We start from the raw sequence: 15,740 nt of genomic DNA on the forward strand, positions 1-15,740 counted from the left end.
TAGCCTGGCTCTTAGACACCCACAAGGGGTTTTAACTTACTGTTGCCAGAAAGTTTTTAAAGCTCATATGTTTGAGTCTGATCCAATGGATGACAAATGTCCTCAAGCCCCCTGAGGCCAATGGCTTCTCAGCACCTTGCGGTAAGATGTCCATTATAGCTAAAGCCTCAAGCCCTTCCTTGCTGGAGTACATGAAGAACAAATACCAGATGCTACATATTATGGTGGTAAAGTTAGTGGTGGCTGATATATTTTAACACCAGCTAAAATAAGCAGATAGATGAATCAGTGTGTGTGTTGGGGAAAAAAAACTCAGTCTCTTGTTATAAGGTGCCATCTACATCAAATAAGTTATTTGGACACTTTGCTACACCTCAGTACACATTTATAATGTGTATAATTAATGTAAGACTAAAGAGTTCTTGAAACCCAGTTGACTAGGGAAGAGAGGACTGAACACTGGTTCTATACTAATAGTGTGTGTGACATGCTGCTGGCAAAATAGCTAGGCAGTAGTTAACAGTTGACTGCTTTATGAATTGCTCGAAAGGCACTGGTTACAGTTTATGTGCTGTTAATTAAGACAGCACATCCTTGCACTATTTTCCTCAGGATGTGATTCTGATGTGTAAAATAATCTACATGATGTATTCTTGTGAAATATCTGCATAAAACCATTCTTGGAACAAACACATGCCTGAGATTTCTGTAGATGAAATTGTTAGTTACATGAAACTCCTCCACAAATCATTCTGCTATGTAATAGAAAACAAAATTACCCCAAATGTTCTGGTGGAAAGGGTGGTGGTCTTATATCTCAGTTTGCAATTTGTGTTCTGCTAATTTCCACCTTTGGTTCCATTGCATCCTATTCTAGGGTCCTTCGCCCATACTTCAGTATGTGGAAAGCTGCAGAGAAAATATGCCATTATCCAAGAGCAATAATACGACTTGGCATTTATATAGCTCATGTGGCTCTCCAAGCACTGTATAAAAATGAGCAAGTGTTATTAGCCCTATTTTATAGACTGGGGAATTGATGCACAGTGCTGAACGGTCTGAGCTAAAGTCCTCTGAAATCAATGAAATGATTCCTATCGACATCATCGGGCTTTGGGTAAGGCACAAGGTCTAACACAGTGAGTCTATAGTGGAGTTCGTGACTCCTGATGCCATACTCAGTTTGCAAGACAGTCCTTTTGGTTGCAGCCCTAGGTCTTGGTAATGGCCATATGAAGTGTTAACTGATTTCAACTAATGTTGCCTTCAGGGGGATCTGAAAGCTCTTACAGAATCAGGCCCACTTAGCTTCACATTAGAGCAGCTGACTTGGCTGGAGATACCTTTGGTGGAGAGGACGATACACACTGATGGATGATACACACCGAAACTACCCATAGCTGTCCCTCAGACTTAGCCAAATTGTTGATGGTTCATTGGATACCAACTGACAGCATCAGAAATGTTGGCCAAAGGGTGCTGTAGGCATGATGGACACAGAGGCATCCAGGAGACATTCTACTCTAGAAACTTATTTGTGAAGCGATTTTGGGGAACGTTTTGAGGCACTTATTTTTTTTTCATTTGGCTTTATGCAGACTGTGTATGGTCTTTATAAAAATCCACCCTGAGCTCCTGTATACATTCCTTCCACCAGGAAAAGGCGTTTTACATTCGTTCTCGGAAAGTGATCGACTGAAGGGCTGTAGTTGTTAGGTTTGATTATAAATGTTTCTGGGTTTAGAGAGTTTGTATGACAGAGATGCAAGCTTTCAGAATGCTGCTGTCAGTCAACCGGAGGTGGCGTAGATATCAAGCAAACTTTTGGGTGTATTCACTGAAGGCTCCTGGATGTCATTTGGAGAGTGCCATTCACTCAACTCCTCAGATACCAATGGAGAGAGATGGCTCCCCTAAAATACTTGTTCATGATGAGAGCGGGAGTGCAACAGAGCTGGGACAGATACACATCTCTGATCTTTCACAACCACCATGCTCTTAGTTTTGAGTCAGCTGAGCTCAAAACCGTGGTCCTGAGCTGCTGATCCTCATAACTGTTGAGTAGAGCCCGACCTAGTGTTGCCAACTCTTGCAATTTTATTGTCTCACGCTATTAAATGCTTTTTAAAGTCTCAGCTCCTGGAGGCATGTGATTATGTGACAATCTCAGCTTTCATTTTTTATAAAGGTAAGTTTCTAGCCTTCATGGTTGTGGAGAAAATGTGACCTGTGTGCACCTTAAAGGCCCAAACAGTCGAAGGAAATGGGAAGGATCCCAAATGTAGTGTGTGTGTGTGTGTGTGTGTGTGTATGTGTATATATATATATATATATATATATATATATATATATATATATATATATATATATATATAAAATTTTAATGCAATCTCACAATTTTTGGATGGGCCTGACTCATCAATTTTGAACACTAGGGGTCAGCAATACTTCTTCCCATCCACTCTTCCTAAGTGGGGAGAGAGAGACTGTATTGCAGCAATCCAACAATTCACAAGGATTGATTGTTCTAATGATGGCGTCATTCTATTGTGCATTGTTGTGACTGTTTCTTTTAATTTAATAGTGCTTGTAAAATAGTGCAGCTTGTGATAGGCCTATTGATGATTTGTGACTCACATTTTATCACATTTCAAGTCCTTACTTATTTACATTTCTAGTGTTGGTGGATAAGGTGTGATAGCTCAGGAAAAGTTATTGGGGAATAGGAATCTTTTAATAAAGAATGCATTTTGTTTTTAGGAAACATAAAATTTTGGATCAACAGTTTCAGCTTGTGGTTTCAATAGTTCCTATTGAGTCTGATCCTTTGCCCTTTACATTTACCTAGCACCTCCTCAGGCACCAGAGCCTATTACAGCTAGTACATGGGGAAGGCCCTGAGCGGGGAGTCAGCTGCATGCTGCTGCAGACTGTAGAAGTGGGGCCGATGTTCATAGCTTTTCTCTCATGGGTAATATTGCCTTTTAGTTTCAACGCAGAGCCCCTCTACTTGCAAAGCTGAAAAGACTTAACAAAAAGTGAGATTTAAAATCTACTAAGCCACTCCAAAATGTGGTGTGTGCCCTCTTACATGGATTGGGAACAAGTGTGAGCTAACCTGTAGTAAGGCATTCTACAACTGAAGTAAGGGTGTCTACATTATATTTTGTACTGGTTTAACTAAACTGCTGTAATCTAAACTGTTGCAACTTCTGTCCATAAACAAGGCCCCAGTTTCAGATGAGGGCTGTGAATCCATATTACTTGGGTTAAATATCTTCTGCAAGTGAATGCTTGGATTTGAATGGATAGAAGTGTTGACATTCTTAAAATCACCACCACGACTAAACATTAAGAAACAAGAGGGTTTGTATTATGCTCCAGTAAGGCACACGCTGGTGTTATTAGCCACCAGCATGCGGTTCTGTTACCCCTTAATAAATGCTGGACTGTGAAAAACGGGCATTTCTAAAGAAAACGTGTACGAGGATAAATACAGCTAAGCTGCAGAAATACGTTTCAGGGTAAGGTTAGAGGTAAGAAACCAGTTCCCTAAAACAACCCTTTTTCAAACGGGAGACACTTCCTTATGGATGCTGCTCATTCGCTGCCACCCACTGCTCGACTCAGCCAGTGAAAAGCCAGGACCCCAGCTTCTGTTGAGAGACTCTTGTGCTTTCGAGTTCCCGGGACTGGAACCTTTGAAGGGCCAGTATCACAGCAGGGCGCACGGGTGGTGGTTTCCAGCCCCCCTAAATCAGCTGTTCTATTAGATGCTTAAATTAAAATGTTCAAAGCATCCTGGGACCATTTCTTGCAGCCAGGTTTTTGCCCCAGCTCAGCCTCAAGTGTGGTTGGGGGTGAGTCGGCACCATTAGCAGCTGCTGAAGGGGGCGGTGCTGCCCTTGAAGAGAGCTGTGAGGAGTAAGCATGGAGAAGCTCTTATCAACTGGCGGTGGCTGAGGCTGAATACAAAGCTAGGTATAGATCTGATACCCAGCATCCAGCCATGCCCTCCCCAGCTCCGGCAGGGCTGAGTGCCCACCTTCCCGGCCCGGCTTAGTTAAAAATCACTCTCATTCAGTGACACCCTCAGAGAAGGGGCTCCACCACAGCATTTTAGGGGTGGTTTATTTCCTTTGCCTGGGCCATTCTCACGGGGAGGGCCAGGGGACGGGGTAGTTCCTTTGTTTTGCTTTCCACCAAATGCTAGGGAAGCTGCGGGCCAGGCCAGGCCCTCTGTCTACTGCTGTGTCTCCTGCAGTCACCCAAGCCCAGTTTGCTGCTCTCAGGGGTGTCTCTGGGAAGCGCTGCAGAAGGGGCACAGCCGTGGGAGGAGCAGCTGCCCCCCCGTGCCCGGGGGGAGGGAGAGAGGGAAGCTGCAGAGGACGAGGAAGAAAGGGGGGCGCAAGCTGAACGGGACGGGAGGGAGATGATTACAGTGTGGAGAGATGCGAAGGGGGACTTTGTGCTGGGAACAAGGGGCAAATGCTGTCACGGGGCTGGAACAGGGCGAAGCAGCACATCTGCCTCCCTCCTACCCCAGCGCTGGGATGCTGCGTCGCTGGCCAAGGAAGGGGGGGGGGTAGAATGATTTCCCGAGCCCCAGACGTTCTGGTGCATCTAGCACAGGGGTGGCCAACCTGAGCCTGAGAAGGAGCCAGAATTTACCCATGTACATTGCCAAAGAGCCACATTAACACGTCAGCAGCCCCCCCATCGGCTCCCCCCACCCCAGGTCCCAGTGCCTCCCACCCACTCGCTGCACCTCCCGATCAGCTGTTTTGTGCAGGAGGCTCTGGGGAGGAGGAACAAGGGCATGGCAGGCTCGGAGGGGAAGCAGAGCCAGGGGTTGAGCTGTGAGCACCCCCCGGCACATTGGAAAGTTGGCGCCTGTAGCTCCAGCCCCGGAGTCAGTCGGTGCCGCTACAAGGAGCCGCATATTAACTCTGAAGAGCCGCACGTGGCTCCGGAGCCCTGGATTGGCCACCCCTGGTCTAGCATGTGAGCGGGGCTGCCCAGTGCATTGCTGTGTCCTTGACAGAGGGCTCAGGCTGCACACTCGAATCAGCCCAGCTGCCCTTCAGTCGCGTCTCCTCTGGTGCACTGAGCCCCTCTGCAATGCACTGGTGGCCATCGCTAGCCAGCGCTTGGCCCGCTGTGCCCAGGAGCACCAGCAAGGACCCAGTGACTGCAGGGCTCGACTTGCTCGACTGCAGCTGGCTGCGTGGTGGTTCGGTGCCAGGCTGGTGTCGTGCTAGTTTTAGTGACTTCCTGGGGGGGCTTGTTGTAAACGGCGCAGCTCCATCCCCGGTCTACCAGGGCTGGGGCCAGGGTGTAAGCTGGCGGCTTACAGCCGTGTGCCCCCCCCCCCCCCCCCCGGTCTCAGACGCACTAAGGGCAAATTAGTTCACAAACCTGCTACTCTGCAGTGTCCACCCCAACCCAACCCCTGCTGTGCCCCCAGGGGTCCCAGAGCTCCAGCTGCAGCCTGAGTGAACGGCTGCAAAGAGCCCCCTTGTGCCAGCCGGCACAGGCCACTGGTGGGTGTGCAATTGCAGTGTAGCCAAGGCCCTGTGTAGACAAACCCTAGGCCTGGAGGGTTTTTTCCCACCACCATGCAGCCCAGTGATGACACATGGTGAGCATCTGTGTTACAAATGGGAACCATTTTCTCTACTTGGATTACAAATTTAGTCCCGAGGCAGGGGAGAGGCGCGTGGGTGGGGAACAGCGTGGCGCCCTGGCCTAGTTGGCTGTTAGTCAACTGCAAACATTTTGCCCCCCCTCTGGCCTGTTGGTTCATGGCAATGATTAAATGCAACAGCTCCTTCCACATACCAACTAGGCAGGCTCGCAAATTTACCCCCCCCCCCCCCCCCGGCCATGTGACGAAGGCGATATGCCTGTGTGGACAGTGTGACAAGTGGCTATGTTTGCAGGGGCGGTGGGTATCAACGGCCAGGGCAGGCTAAGCCTCCCCTAACCCAGGGTATGGGCCCCGCCCAGGGCCTGGGACAGCTTGGACTGGCCCAGGGGTCGGGGCAGCCGGCGTGACTGGGGCAGGCCGGGCAGTGACCTGGGTTCAGGGCAGCTGGGGCCGGTGGGGAGCTCGGGGCTCAGGTGGGCGGGGGTCTAGCTGCCCTGAAGGAAGTTGATGTGCCATCCATGGTTGGCGAAAAGCTGGCTGTGCAGGCCAGGCTCAGGGTCCATGTGGCCACTGGCCCGCTGCCAGACATTATGGCCCACTGCAGGAGTCCCCGCGCACACTGGGGTTTTTTCCAAGGCCCGTAACCCTTGCTTTAGGTTTGCTGTACAGTGACACGTTACCCTGCTTCACTGGTGCCCAGCAGCTGCGGCAACCTGTTACAGGATGGGGATTAGTGTCTATGGCTGTGCCTCCCTCTGGTTTGGGGTCCCAGCGAGCTAGCCCTCATTACGTGCGCCAGGTTACACAGGGGCTGGAGGCCTGCTGGGGCCAGCGGCTGTGTTACGTTTGGTCCCCTTTCCAGGCAAGCTGGAGCAGTCCTTGGGCCCGCAAGAGCAGGCGAATGCCCCTGTAGGCTGTGGTTAGGGCACTCTCTGGGGCGAAGCAGGGTCCGGTCCCTGCTCTCTCAAACAGCAGCTTGCAGGTCATTGGTTGGCTGGTGATCCCTAGCAAGCAGACGGGCCCCTCTGGGGGGCTTGGTGGCAGGGAGGCCTTTGTTCCCTCGCCCCCCCCCAGGCACTATGATCGGCTGCCTCCGGAGAGCTCCAGGTGCACTGAATGTAGGCGTAAAACACTCATATAATGGAGCTACAAGCCAGCTTGCTAAGGCCTGGCTGGGTTCCAGACACACCGGCACAGAGTAGGAGGAGACATAGAAAGGCCTGCTAGGGCAGCCTGCATTGCCTATGAACGTGAGACCAGCAGTCTGGGTTCACCCGGCACGCACCCAGCTCAGTGCTGGAGAGTCAGAACCAAAGTGGGCACAATAGCCAGGCAGCAAGGGGTGCGGGGGGGGGAGGGGTAGGGAGCTGTGCTTGAAAAGCCTGCCATCACCTCTCCAACGGCCTGCTGCTTACTACCGCTGGGGTACACTGTGCATTTGCATTGAACTTCAGCATTTGCTGGCTTGGGTTTTAAGAGAAAAGCTAACAGTTTAAACGCTAACGGTGACCTTGGTGTGCAGCAGCTTTAAATAACCATCTGGCATTGAGAAAGTGGCTAAGGAAGTGTTATTTACTCCGTCACATAACACAAGAACCAAGGGTCACCCAGTGACTGCTGTCGGCACACAAGACACTGGGCTAGATGGACCATTAGTCTGACTCTGTATGGCCGTTTTTAACCAAACAAAAAAGGCGCGTAGAATTAAACAGAAAAGAGGGCACCAGTTTGGAGCTGGGGCTACACTTTTTTGGCGTGGGTCCCGCTGAACTTGGCCACCATTCCTAACCCTTTGTAAAACAGGCTGCAAGGGCCCTATGCACTTGCCCTCTAGCCCATTCATGCTGCTCGAATAGCTTAAAAAGGCCGTAAAAGCAGCAGATCGCCCCCGTTAGCAAAGGGGCTTTCGTGGCGAGGTGCACTGCTGGAACGGCCTTGTGCTCCAGGTACTCTGAGCTGACGCACCAGCCCCCTGGGTGCCTCTGCACTCAAAACTAGGTTAGAGCAGCATTAAGGCTGCTCTAACATACCCTGAGGACAATGCAAAAAAACACCCAAGCCCTTTCGATGCCCCTTCTGTGTGCCTGCTCAAACAGACCAGAGAACTGGGGCCTTGGCGTACAAAGGTTATGAGCTGTTGCTTCATTCATCACTATGCTTGTCTCCACCACTGGTCTCTGAACAGTAACTTCATTCCATGCGCTTCTGAGACACCTTGAGAACGAAAGGTGCGGCGTGAAACCAAATTCTATTTGCTAACATTGCAGGGACAGCCCAATTCTTGCTGAGTTGATTTCAGCAGCACCACGACAGAAGAAAATGTGAAAAAATAAATAGTCAAAGCTGAACATTAAGACCATGTACACAACTCTTCAAATTGTATTTCCCAGCAGTTCAGTGTTACAAAGTAGAGCTGCACATTTCAAAGCATATTTACATACCCTGTGTACAAGCACATTGTTTGCATATTTTACAGCAGTGGCAAGTTTTGGCAAAGCATGTTCATCAAATTGGAAACTTGCTAACCATGTAACTAGCACTTGCCAGCGAAACTTTTCCTATATACACGAGCAATGTGAACTTCAGATGCAGCTCATTAGAATGAGGCACTGGCCAGACATCTTGCAATCCCAAAGAAGATGGTAGCGCTTCTTTTTGTTCTTTATGAGACTGGTGGAATACATCAGAAAAGCTTTTATTTTCCCATTATTAGTATAGTATACGCAAGAACTGATCGGACGATCATTTTCTTTTGTTTTAAGGAACAGAATTAATACGAAGTCGCGACGTTTCATCCGTTTGGTTGCCAGTGGAAAGACCCCAACCCACAGCAATACTGGGTATTCTGTTTACACTGTTGCTTATTCACTATTGATCTTATTCTGTGCCCACCGAACGAAGTGGCAAAGTGCCAATTGACTTCAATGGTGCAAAATCAGGCCCCAGTGAATTTTGACCTAGAGGTATTTTCTATTTCGTGTAGATTGACGTTATTTAAAATATGGGGGAAATGCTAATGATAAGCTAAAGTTTTGGATTTGAAAAAGAAAATTAATTTTCTCGTCACCAACATCTGAAATGAACAAGCTACTGGTTTGTTTGTTTGTTGGGGTTGGTTTTTTTGGTTGGTTTTGATGTTGGTCAAAGAGAGAGGTCGTGTGAGGATGAAGTGATGACTTCAATGTTCTTTACACAGCCTTCCATTTAAATACTTTCAACATGATTATTTTGCAAGATTTCTGAAAATTGATTACTCAGAGAAGGGGAAAAAAAAAAACGATGTACAATGGCCAATATTTTAGTTAAGGCAGCTCAATAAGAAAATTCATTCTTGTGATGGGAAACATTTGCTATTCCCAATCTAATATTGAATTCAAGGGACAATGTCAGGTCAAAAATCTCCATTCAGTTTTGTAAAACAGGCACCCCCATGCTAATCATTCACAAAGCCTAAAACTAACATAGCTAGTCCCATTCTTTGTTTAAAATCACCAGTGGAAACAGACGTAAATACACAACTCCCTGAAGCAGTTGCATCCCCATTACAGGCTTGGGCTAGTGCAGGAGAACATGAAAGTAAAAATGACTAGAAATAATGAAACTGACTAGACTTTCCCTTGCTCAAGCTGAGAAATGCAAAACGCAAGAAAAGTCAATTAGATTTGTTTTTCAGTTTAAATAACCTAAAGTTTTAACACAACGATAAGGCCCAAAGGATCTGTTCCTGCAACATGTGTATGGATGGGCCCACAATGGGATACTCATGCTTAGGATGACCAGATAGCAACTGTGAAAAAATGGGATGGGGGTGGGAAGATAATAGACTATGTAAGAAAAAGTCCCCCCAAATGGGACGGTCCCTTTAAAAGTGGGACATCTGGTCACCCTACTCATGCTGCAAGCGTAAACATTTAGTTTTTTCAACCTGACAGTGTCCCTTTAAAAGAAGGCTTCTATATATTCATTTTAAAAATAAATAAAGGCAGAACTAGTATAATCATAGTCCCGCTTTCCACTCTATGCTAAAGGCACGTGAACAATTCAGTCCAATTCTAGATGATAATTGGTGAAAATGGGTTAGCACAGAATGGTAGTTGAAACTATGAATTTTTAAACCTTAAAAAATACTAAAACAGTATTTAACAGACTTTATTACACATCGGGTGGGCATCTGCTTTCTTTCTTTTCAATCATAAAGTTAATATTAGCATAAATAATTATATTATGCAAAAGAAAAGATTTTTGTCAAACAGCACTGATCATCTCTGCATTACACAAAGTATATACAATTATAATACACATTCCGATTCCTGTTGCACGTTTTCTCTTTGAAATTGCACAGTTTGTAGAAAACACTTCAAACTGGTTTTTTGATTTTTTTTGTGTTTAAACAGGTAAATATTTTCAGAATAAGTATATACAGCTGGACACTGAAGTTTTGCATTAAGGTGCTTTAATTTGCTATTAACTGTTTTCAGTGCATTAAAAAGAAAGCAAATTAAAATCTCTCCGTTAAACTGCTCCACTCAGAAAATGTAAAACACTTGGGGATCTGTGGCTTTATAATGGCCTGAGCCAGCTCCGCTTTGCTTCAGTGGGAGCTCCACTGAACCCTGCATTATTAAATTTTGATGCACAACATGAATTTAACAAATGTGTAACTTGTTCAATGTATCTGTTCACTATTTGGATAGGATTTTTCGTCTCTTTCTTCCTCACTGGAGAAATCTTATTTCCTCAGGCAAATCATGCAGGTGGGGAATTCACATGTGGCATTTTACTGACAAGTCCGCCCCGTTTGAATAATCCAAATGTTAACCTTTAATATGAGGTATCTCAAAAGTATTGTTTAGTAGCAGTAGCAGCCTCAAAAGAGTGCTCTGCACAAGGTCCATTCCCTCAAACTATTTTGGAACACTCACTACCCACAGTGTGTGAGGCCATTTCAATGAACAAAGAATAAATGCAGGTTTACTGTTGCTACAGCTTAACAGTTGGGAACTGGACTTTCTACGTCTTTCAGCTAGAACGTCTCTCAAATCCCATCCCTAATGCAGATTAAGAAGTTCAAGAACAGGAGGTGCAATTAATCAGTGGGATTTTATACATGAAAATTAGCTACTGTAAATCTCCTGAGATTTCACCCTAATCTCACAGCTCTCGCAATTACTCTGGCTTGCTTGTTTCTTAGATCTGTAGCATGTCATTAAACTTGCAATCCCCAGCATAAAAAAATTAATCATAACGACCACCCCTAGTCTGTTGTTGCCCTTAGTTCTCTCTCTCTCTCTCTCTCAGATATGCATAGCTGCCTGTGGCCAGGCAGAACAGAGCTATTTAAAACCAGTTTGAAGTACCTTTTGATGCTTGTGCTCCTGTGGTATATAGCCACCGAATGGGTTTTATTTAGATAACGTCACACAAAGGGGTGTATTCTCATCTCAATGCAAACGGAGTTCCACACCCACATCCCTCGGCATCAAGACAAACATATACTCCGTAAGCTGTAAATTAATATGAACACGTTGATAGATAGATGAGCTTCACAGGCTCTCGCTGGGGAAGCCTCATTCGAATACTTTGGCATTCTGCTCCTGTTCTGTATCTCTCTTGCGACTGGCACTTTTAAAAAATCCAAGCTGTAGGAATTAAAGAAAAGACAAAAAAAAAAAAAAAAAAAAACACAACCCCACCATTACTTCAGCGGCTTATGTTGAAGTGCATTTCTTTTAGAGGGATATTGTCAGGCAGTGAAGGGCCCACATTTACATTTGTTGGCAATAAAAAGGGTTTGGAAAATTTTATCATGACAAAAATGTGTTTGACATTAAAGAAAAATTCAGCAAAAAACTTTTCAAATGGCTCGCATTTAAATTTCCTTGAAACATTGCAGCACCTGCTGGTGTTTGAAAAGCAGGAAGGGAAACTGATTCATCTGTCCAAGGTGACTGAAATGCCAGAAGTATCAATGGCAGAGAGTAGAATCATAGAATGGCAGGACTGGAAGGGACCTTGAGAGGTCATCTAGTCCCCTGCACTCGTGGCAGAGAGGTTTTCGTTTTTCATCATTTGGTTTTAACGTGTTAGTCGATCAGTAAATGTGCTTTTTACAAGATATGGTGTGGCACCTGAGCGTTCCTGTTCCTTTAGAGCAGTGATACCCAGACCTCAGTAATTCAGGAGCCAAATTAGTGATCCACATTACCCAAAAGAGCCACAGGAGTGTGAATTCACTGGTTCATTTAATATATACAGGAAAAGCGTTGTTACCGGCATGTTGGGAGAATAAGGGGTGCCAATTAATCAAATATTGCGGTTAATGGAGAGTTATACTTTACCAAGGGAATACCAATTTTCAAAGCATTAGACTACAATCAAATGAATGAAGTATAAGATCCAGGACGGTATTCCGGTATTCACCAATCCAGTACTGGTACTGCACGGCAGAGTGGTTGGTTTCTTGAAGCACTTAGGTGTACGCAGGTAAAGTTTTCGATCCAGTAGGTTATCTTAGGCCACTACATATCACTATGGGCTGCGTGGCATACACCCAGGTCACTAAAAATACACAACACTAAAACGATACTGAACATAATTGAATCTTTGATGATTGAGAAGGCACTTCAGGATCTTGCAGTGCCTCAGGGTCGTCATTATCAACATCGGTTATTATTGTAGAGGCAGCAGGTGTAGGAGATTGGGCTGACTGTGTAATGACCCTATGACACACCCTGGAAGCTGCTTTTCTGAATAAAGCCCTGATATCAGCTTGCTTGTCTTCTGCCTCGTTTACATAAAAGTGCACAATGTGCAATTGCATAACCTCCTGGGCAGCGGACTAGTCCCAGTTACGAGACTGAAGCTTTGTAGTGGGCGATATCAGAAATGCCGGTTAATAGAGCTTCCCGGCTGGTGAAGTGCGGATAACGCAGTTTTTACTGTATAGATTATTCTCACAGCAACATGACTGACCAAGTTGTCTACAATTGGTTAATAACACAGTAAAAGCTTCCTGATTGGTTAATAATTAAGTCACGGTGTTTTGATATCATGTGCTGCAAAGAGCCGCAGAAGACACATTAAAGAGCCACTTGCGGCTCCCGAGCCTCTGTCGGAGTCTCACTGCTTGAGAGTGAGAAATTCTTGTAGGATTTCTCTGAAGCTTTCAGAAAAAGAATCTCCATTTATTCACTGCTGCTGTGAACCCTGGTTTGTATTCTGGGGGCGGGGGAAGAAGCACCTCAAGTGTTCAAAGGTTTTCAGACAAAGCAATAATGCACGCTGTAGGTGCTCGAAGGGCAAGAGCTCCCAGGATGTGGTGTTGGGTATCTTATGTCTTTTCATGGGTCGAGCCACAAACCCAGATTACTGCTCTTTTGAAACGTTTACATGTAAATTGTAAATGCCAGGGTCCCCTGTTCCACACAGGCAAATCCTGGTCCCATTACAATGAATGGCAGTCTTGCCATAGACTTATGGGAGCAGGATTTTTGACATACTCAGAAAATTGGAGCAAAGACAGGGCAGCCTTGGCTGGATGTGCTCTGCCTGCCCCAACCTCCCACTCCAGCTTGACAACGAGCAGCAAAACCTGCCTGCCCGCACCCCATCTGTTTAACCAGCGATCTTACCTGCCTGAGAAGGGGCCCTCTCGGGAAGTGCAATCTATTCAGTCATGCCCTAGTTGTGGACAAAACTTGGTGTAGGTTTATCAAAGATTTGCTGGGAAGAGCAACTGCAATGCACAGTGCGAGCTCTGAGAAGACACTTAAACCCATCCCTAAACACGGGCTCAGGAAGGGACTTCATCTCCAGGGCACAACATCAGGGGCCTTGGGCCTTTGTCCCCTTTCCCCGGCGTATCCCATGTGATCGGTTTCTTGGGTATGCCAGGCAAGGGGACCTTTGTCTTCCCGATGTCCAGTGTGTTTCCCAGTGCAATTCACTATGCCCGGGGGTATTTAATGGTCTGCACAGCTCACAAAGCTGGCACTGACCTCCGGGGGTTTCGGTCTCACTCCCCGACAGCGCTGCCTTCTGCCTTGCTTGCAATTTGGCCACTCAGTTCGATGATGTTTGTCAGCTCAAATCCCTGGCAGCCAGGGACCAGCCTCTCTGCTCCTCTCTCTTTACACAGCGTGACCCTGTCCCTCTTACATGGCTGTTCAGCCTGTTCCCCTGGGGTGCTGCGTGGCCCTGCTCCCAGCCCCAGAAGCTCAAGTTGGAGGTGAGAAACCCAATCTGCGCCCAGAGTTGAGGCTAAAGCTGGGCTAGGGAGTGGGCTGTTCTCTTTGCCTTCGCCACAAACAGGAAAGAAGGGGGACAAGGAAGTGATGTGGAGGGCACTGGGGGCTTCCTTGTCTCCCTTCCAGGGCACCGGGCATTGAGCCTGACTGTGACCATTTCCAAGCCATCCGAGCAGTGCGGGTTGCAGGCTGGTTGATGTTTTGGGGTCATATTGGGAACTCAAGTTGCATCTGAGGCTTGTCCCTCCTGGAGGAGTCCCTTGACTTCCAGCGGAGGGCGTTTTAGTTTACAGCCCTGAGTTATCAAACCCAAGTGTGCTGTGCAGGGGGATGCACAGAGCCTGAGGGGGTGGGGTGGGGCTGGGTTCTGGCTCTGGGGAGAAGGAAGAGGCTACAACATCTTCACCAAAGGAAACGGAATCAAGGGGAAGAAGGAGGCGGGAGGTGGGTGAAGTTCTATGGTCCGTCATGCTAGAGGTCAGAGGTCACAATGGTCCCTTCTGGCCTTCATGTCGATGGGTCGATGACAAAGGAATAATGACAGTGCAGGGAAACGGCGTCAGCTTGTCCCAGCCGCACGAGGCGTGTCTGCCCCGAGTGCTGGCTGGAAACTGGCCTTACCTTCCACAGAGCCAGGACAAGGAGCGCGAGAAGCAGGAGCCCGCCTAGCGTGCTGCCTAGGATGATCCAGATCGGGATCTGGGACTCCTCTTGCTTGGAGATTTCAAACGTTATCTGCAATAGGAATAGGATCAGAATCCCCTTCGTCAGCACCAACGCTGAGCACATCGACAGCCCTGCCTGTGGCCAGGCCACACCCTGTGGCATCCTCCCCGGAGGCTGGTGGGGGCTGCTGAGGTGGGAGCTGTGTGAGACGAACGTGCTTGGGTTTGCAGAGTGCTTCCCTCCACCCCCCCATTCTGCCCCCCTGCATGCCACTTTTAGGCCTTCTCTGCGCCTGGCACATGCCCTGATTTCAGCTGGCAGACTAGCTTACTGGTGCCACCCCCTAGCCTAGAGCCAGAACTTGCACTGTCCAGTTCACTGGTGCACATTGCAGCTTTGCCTGTGGACCAGGGCTTTGCATCGGTGCAGCCACTCTGGCGGGTGGGTGCAGATAGCTGGGATCCCCAGGGTAGACGAGGCCTTCATCTCAAATCCAGCTGCACCTGCACCTCAGTCCACCCCTTTCGAGGCAGCAGTTAGGAGGTAACAGGATCACAGAGGCTCAGGCTTGGGAACAGGCACACGGCTCTGCCAGGCTGTATCTGCCCTACTTAGGGCCCTACTGAAAGGGGACTATGGTACTCAGCGGGACACGGGGGCTGCAGGCAGGGCCTGACACGGAATGCAATAAAACACAGTTTTTTCACCTGCCTTAGATTTTAAAGAACGACTGAACATTTCTTGCTGTCACTTGGCTGCCGGTGCTAGAATGTGGGTGTCTGTAGGCAGCGAGGCTCAGGCTAACAATGGAGTTTCCTGCGATGGACAGACATCTCTCTAATCCCTTTGCAGGGCCTGTGGCAGCCCAGGATGGCTGGCAGGGCTACTGGCTAGAAGATGAAGCCTGCAGCCAGCAGAGGGCAGCAGCGCTCCATTCTCTCTGGGCCCAGCGGGGAACGCGGTGACCTAGTGGGAGCAGGAGTCTGGCTTGTCTGGCTCTGCCTCAGACAGGTCTGCATACAAACCCCATGGGGCAAGGGGTCACGTGGGAAAACGCTCCAGCGCTGGACGAACACGTCCCTTTCGGCTACATTTTCAAGCTTTGCTCTGCGACCATGAGGGCTTGACACCTACTTGGTTTTGCTCAATGACAGCTGAGATTCTCACGGAATCACAGG

The 15,740-nt window shown here is 47.8% G+C and overlaps 1 protein-coding gene across 1 annotated transcript in view; it reads right to left on the minus strand.

The window, feature by feature from the left end:
• Positions 1-10,074: 10,074 nt before the first annotated feature.
• Positions 10,075-15,740, minus strand: part of ITGA11 (integrin subunit alpha 11) — a 75,051-nt gene continuing 69,385 nt past the window's right edge. Inside the window, exons 24-25 of the mRNA XM_078854706.1 lie at positions 14,518-14,631; positions 10,075-11,289 (exon numbers count right to left, since the gene is read on the minus strand). Coding sequence (XP_078710832.1) covers positions 11,218-11,289; positions 14,518-14,631 — 186 coding nt within the window. The 3' untranslated portion in view covers positions 10,075-11,217. The remainder of the gene's footprint in view (positions 11,290-14,517; positions 14,632-15,740) is intronic.

Source organism: Lepidochelys kempii, chromosome 10, assembly GCF_965140285.1.
Source record: "Lepidochelys kempii isolate rLepKem1 chromosome 10, rLepKem1.hap1, whole genome shotgun sequence".
Classification (NCBI taxonomy): Eukaryota; Metazoa; Chordata; order Testudines; family Cheloniidae; genus Lepidochelys; species Lepidochelys kempii.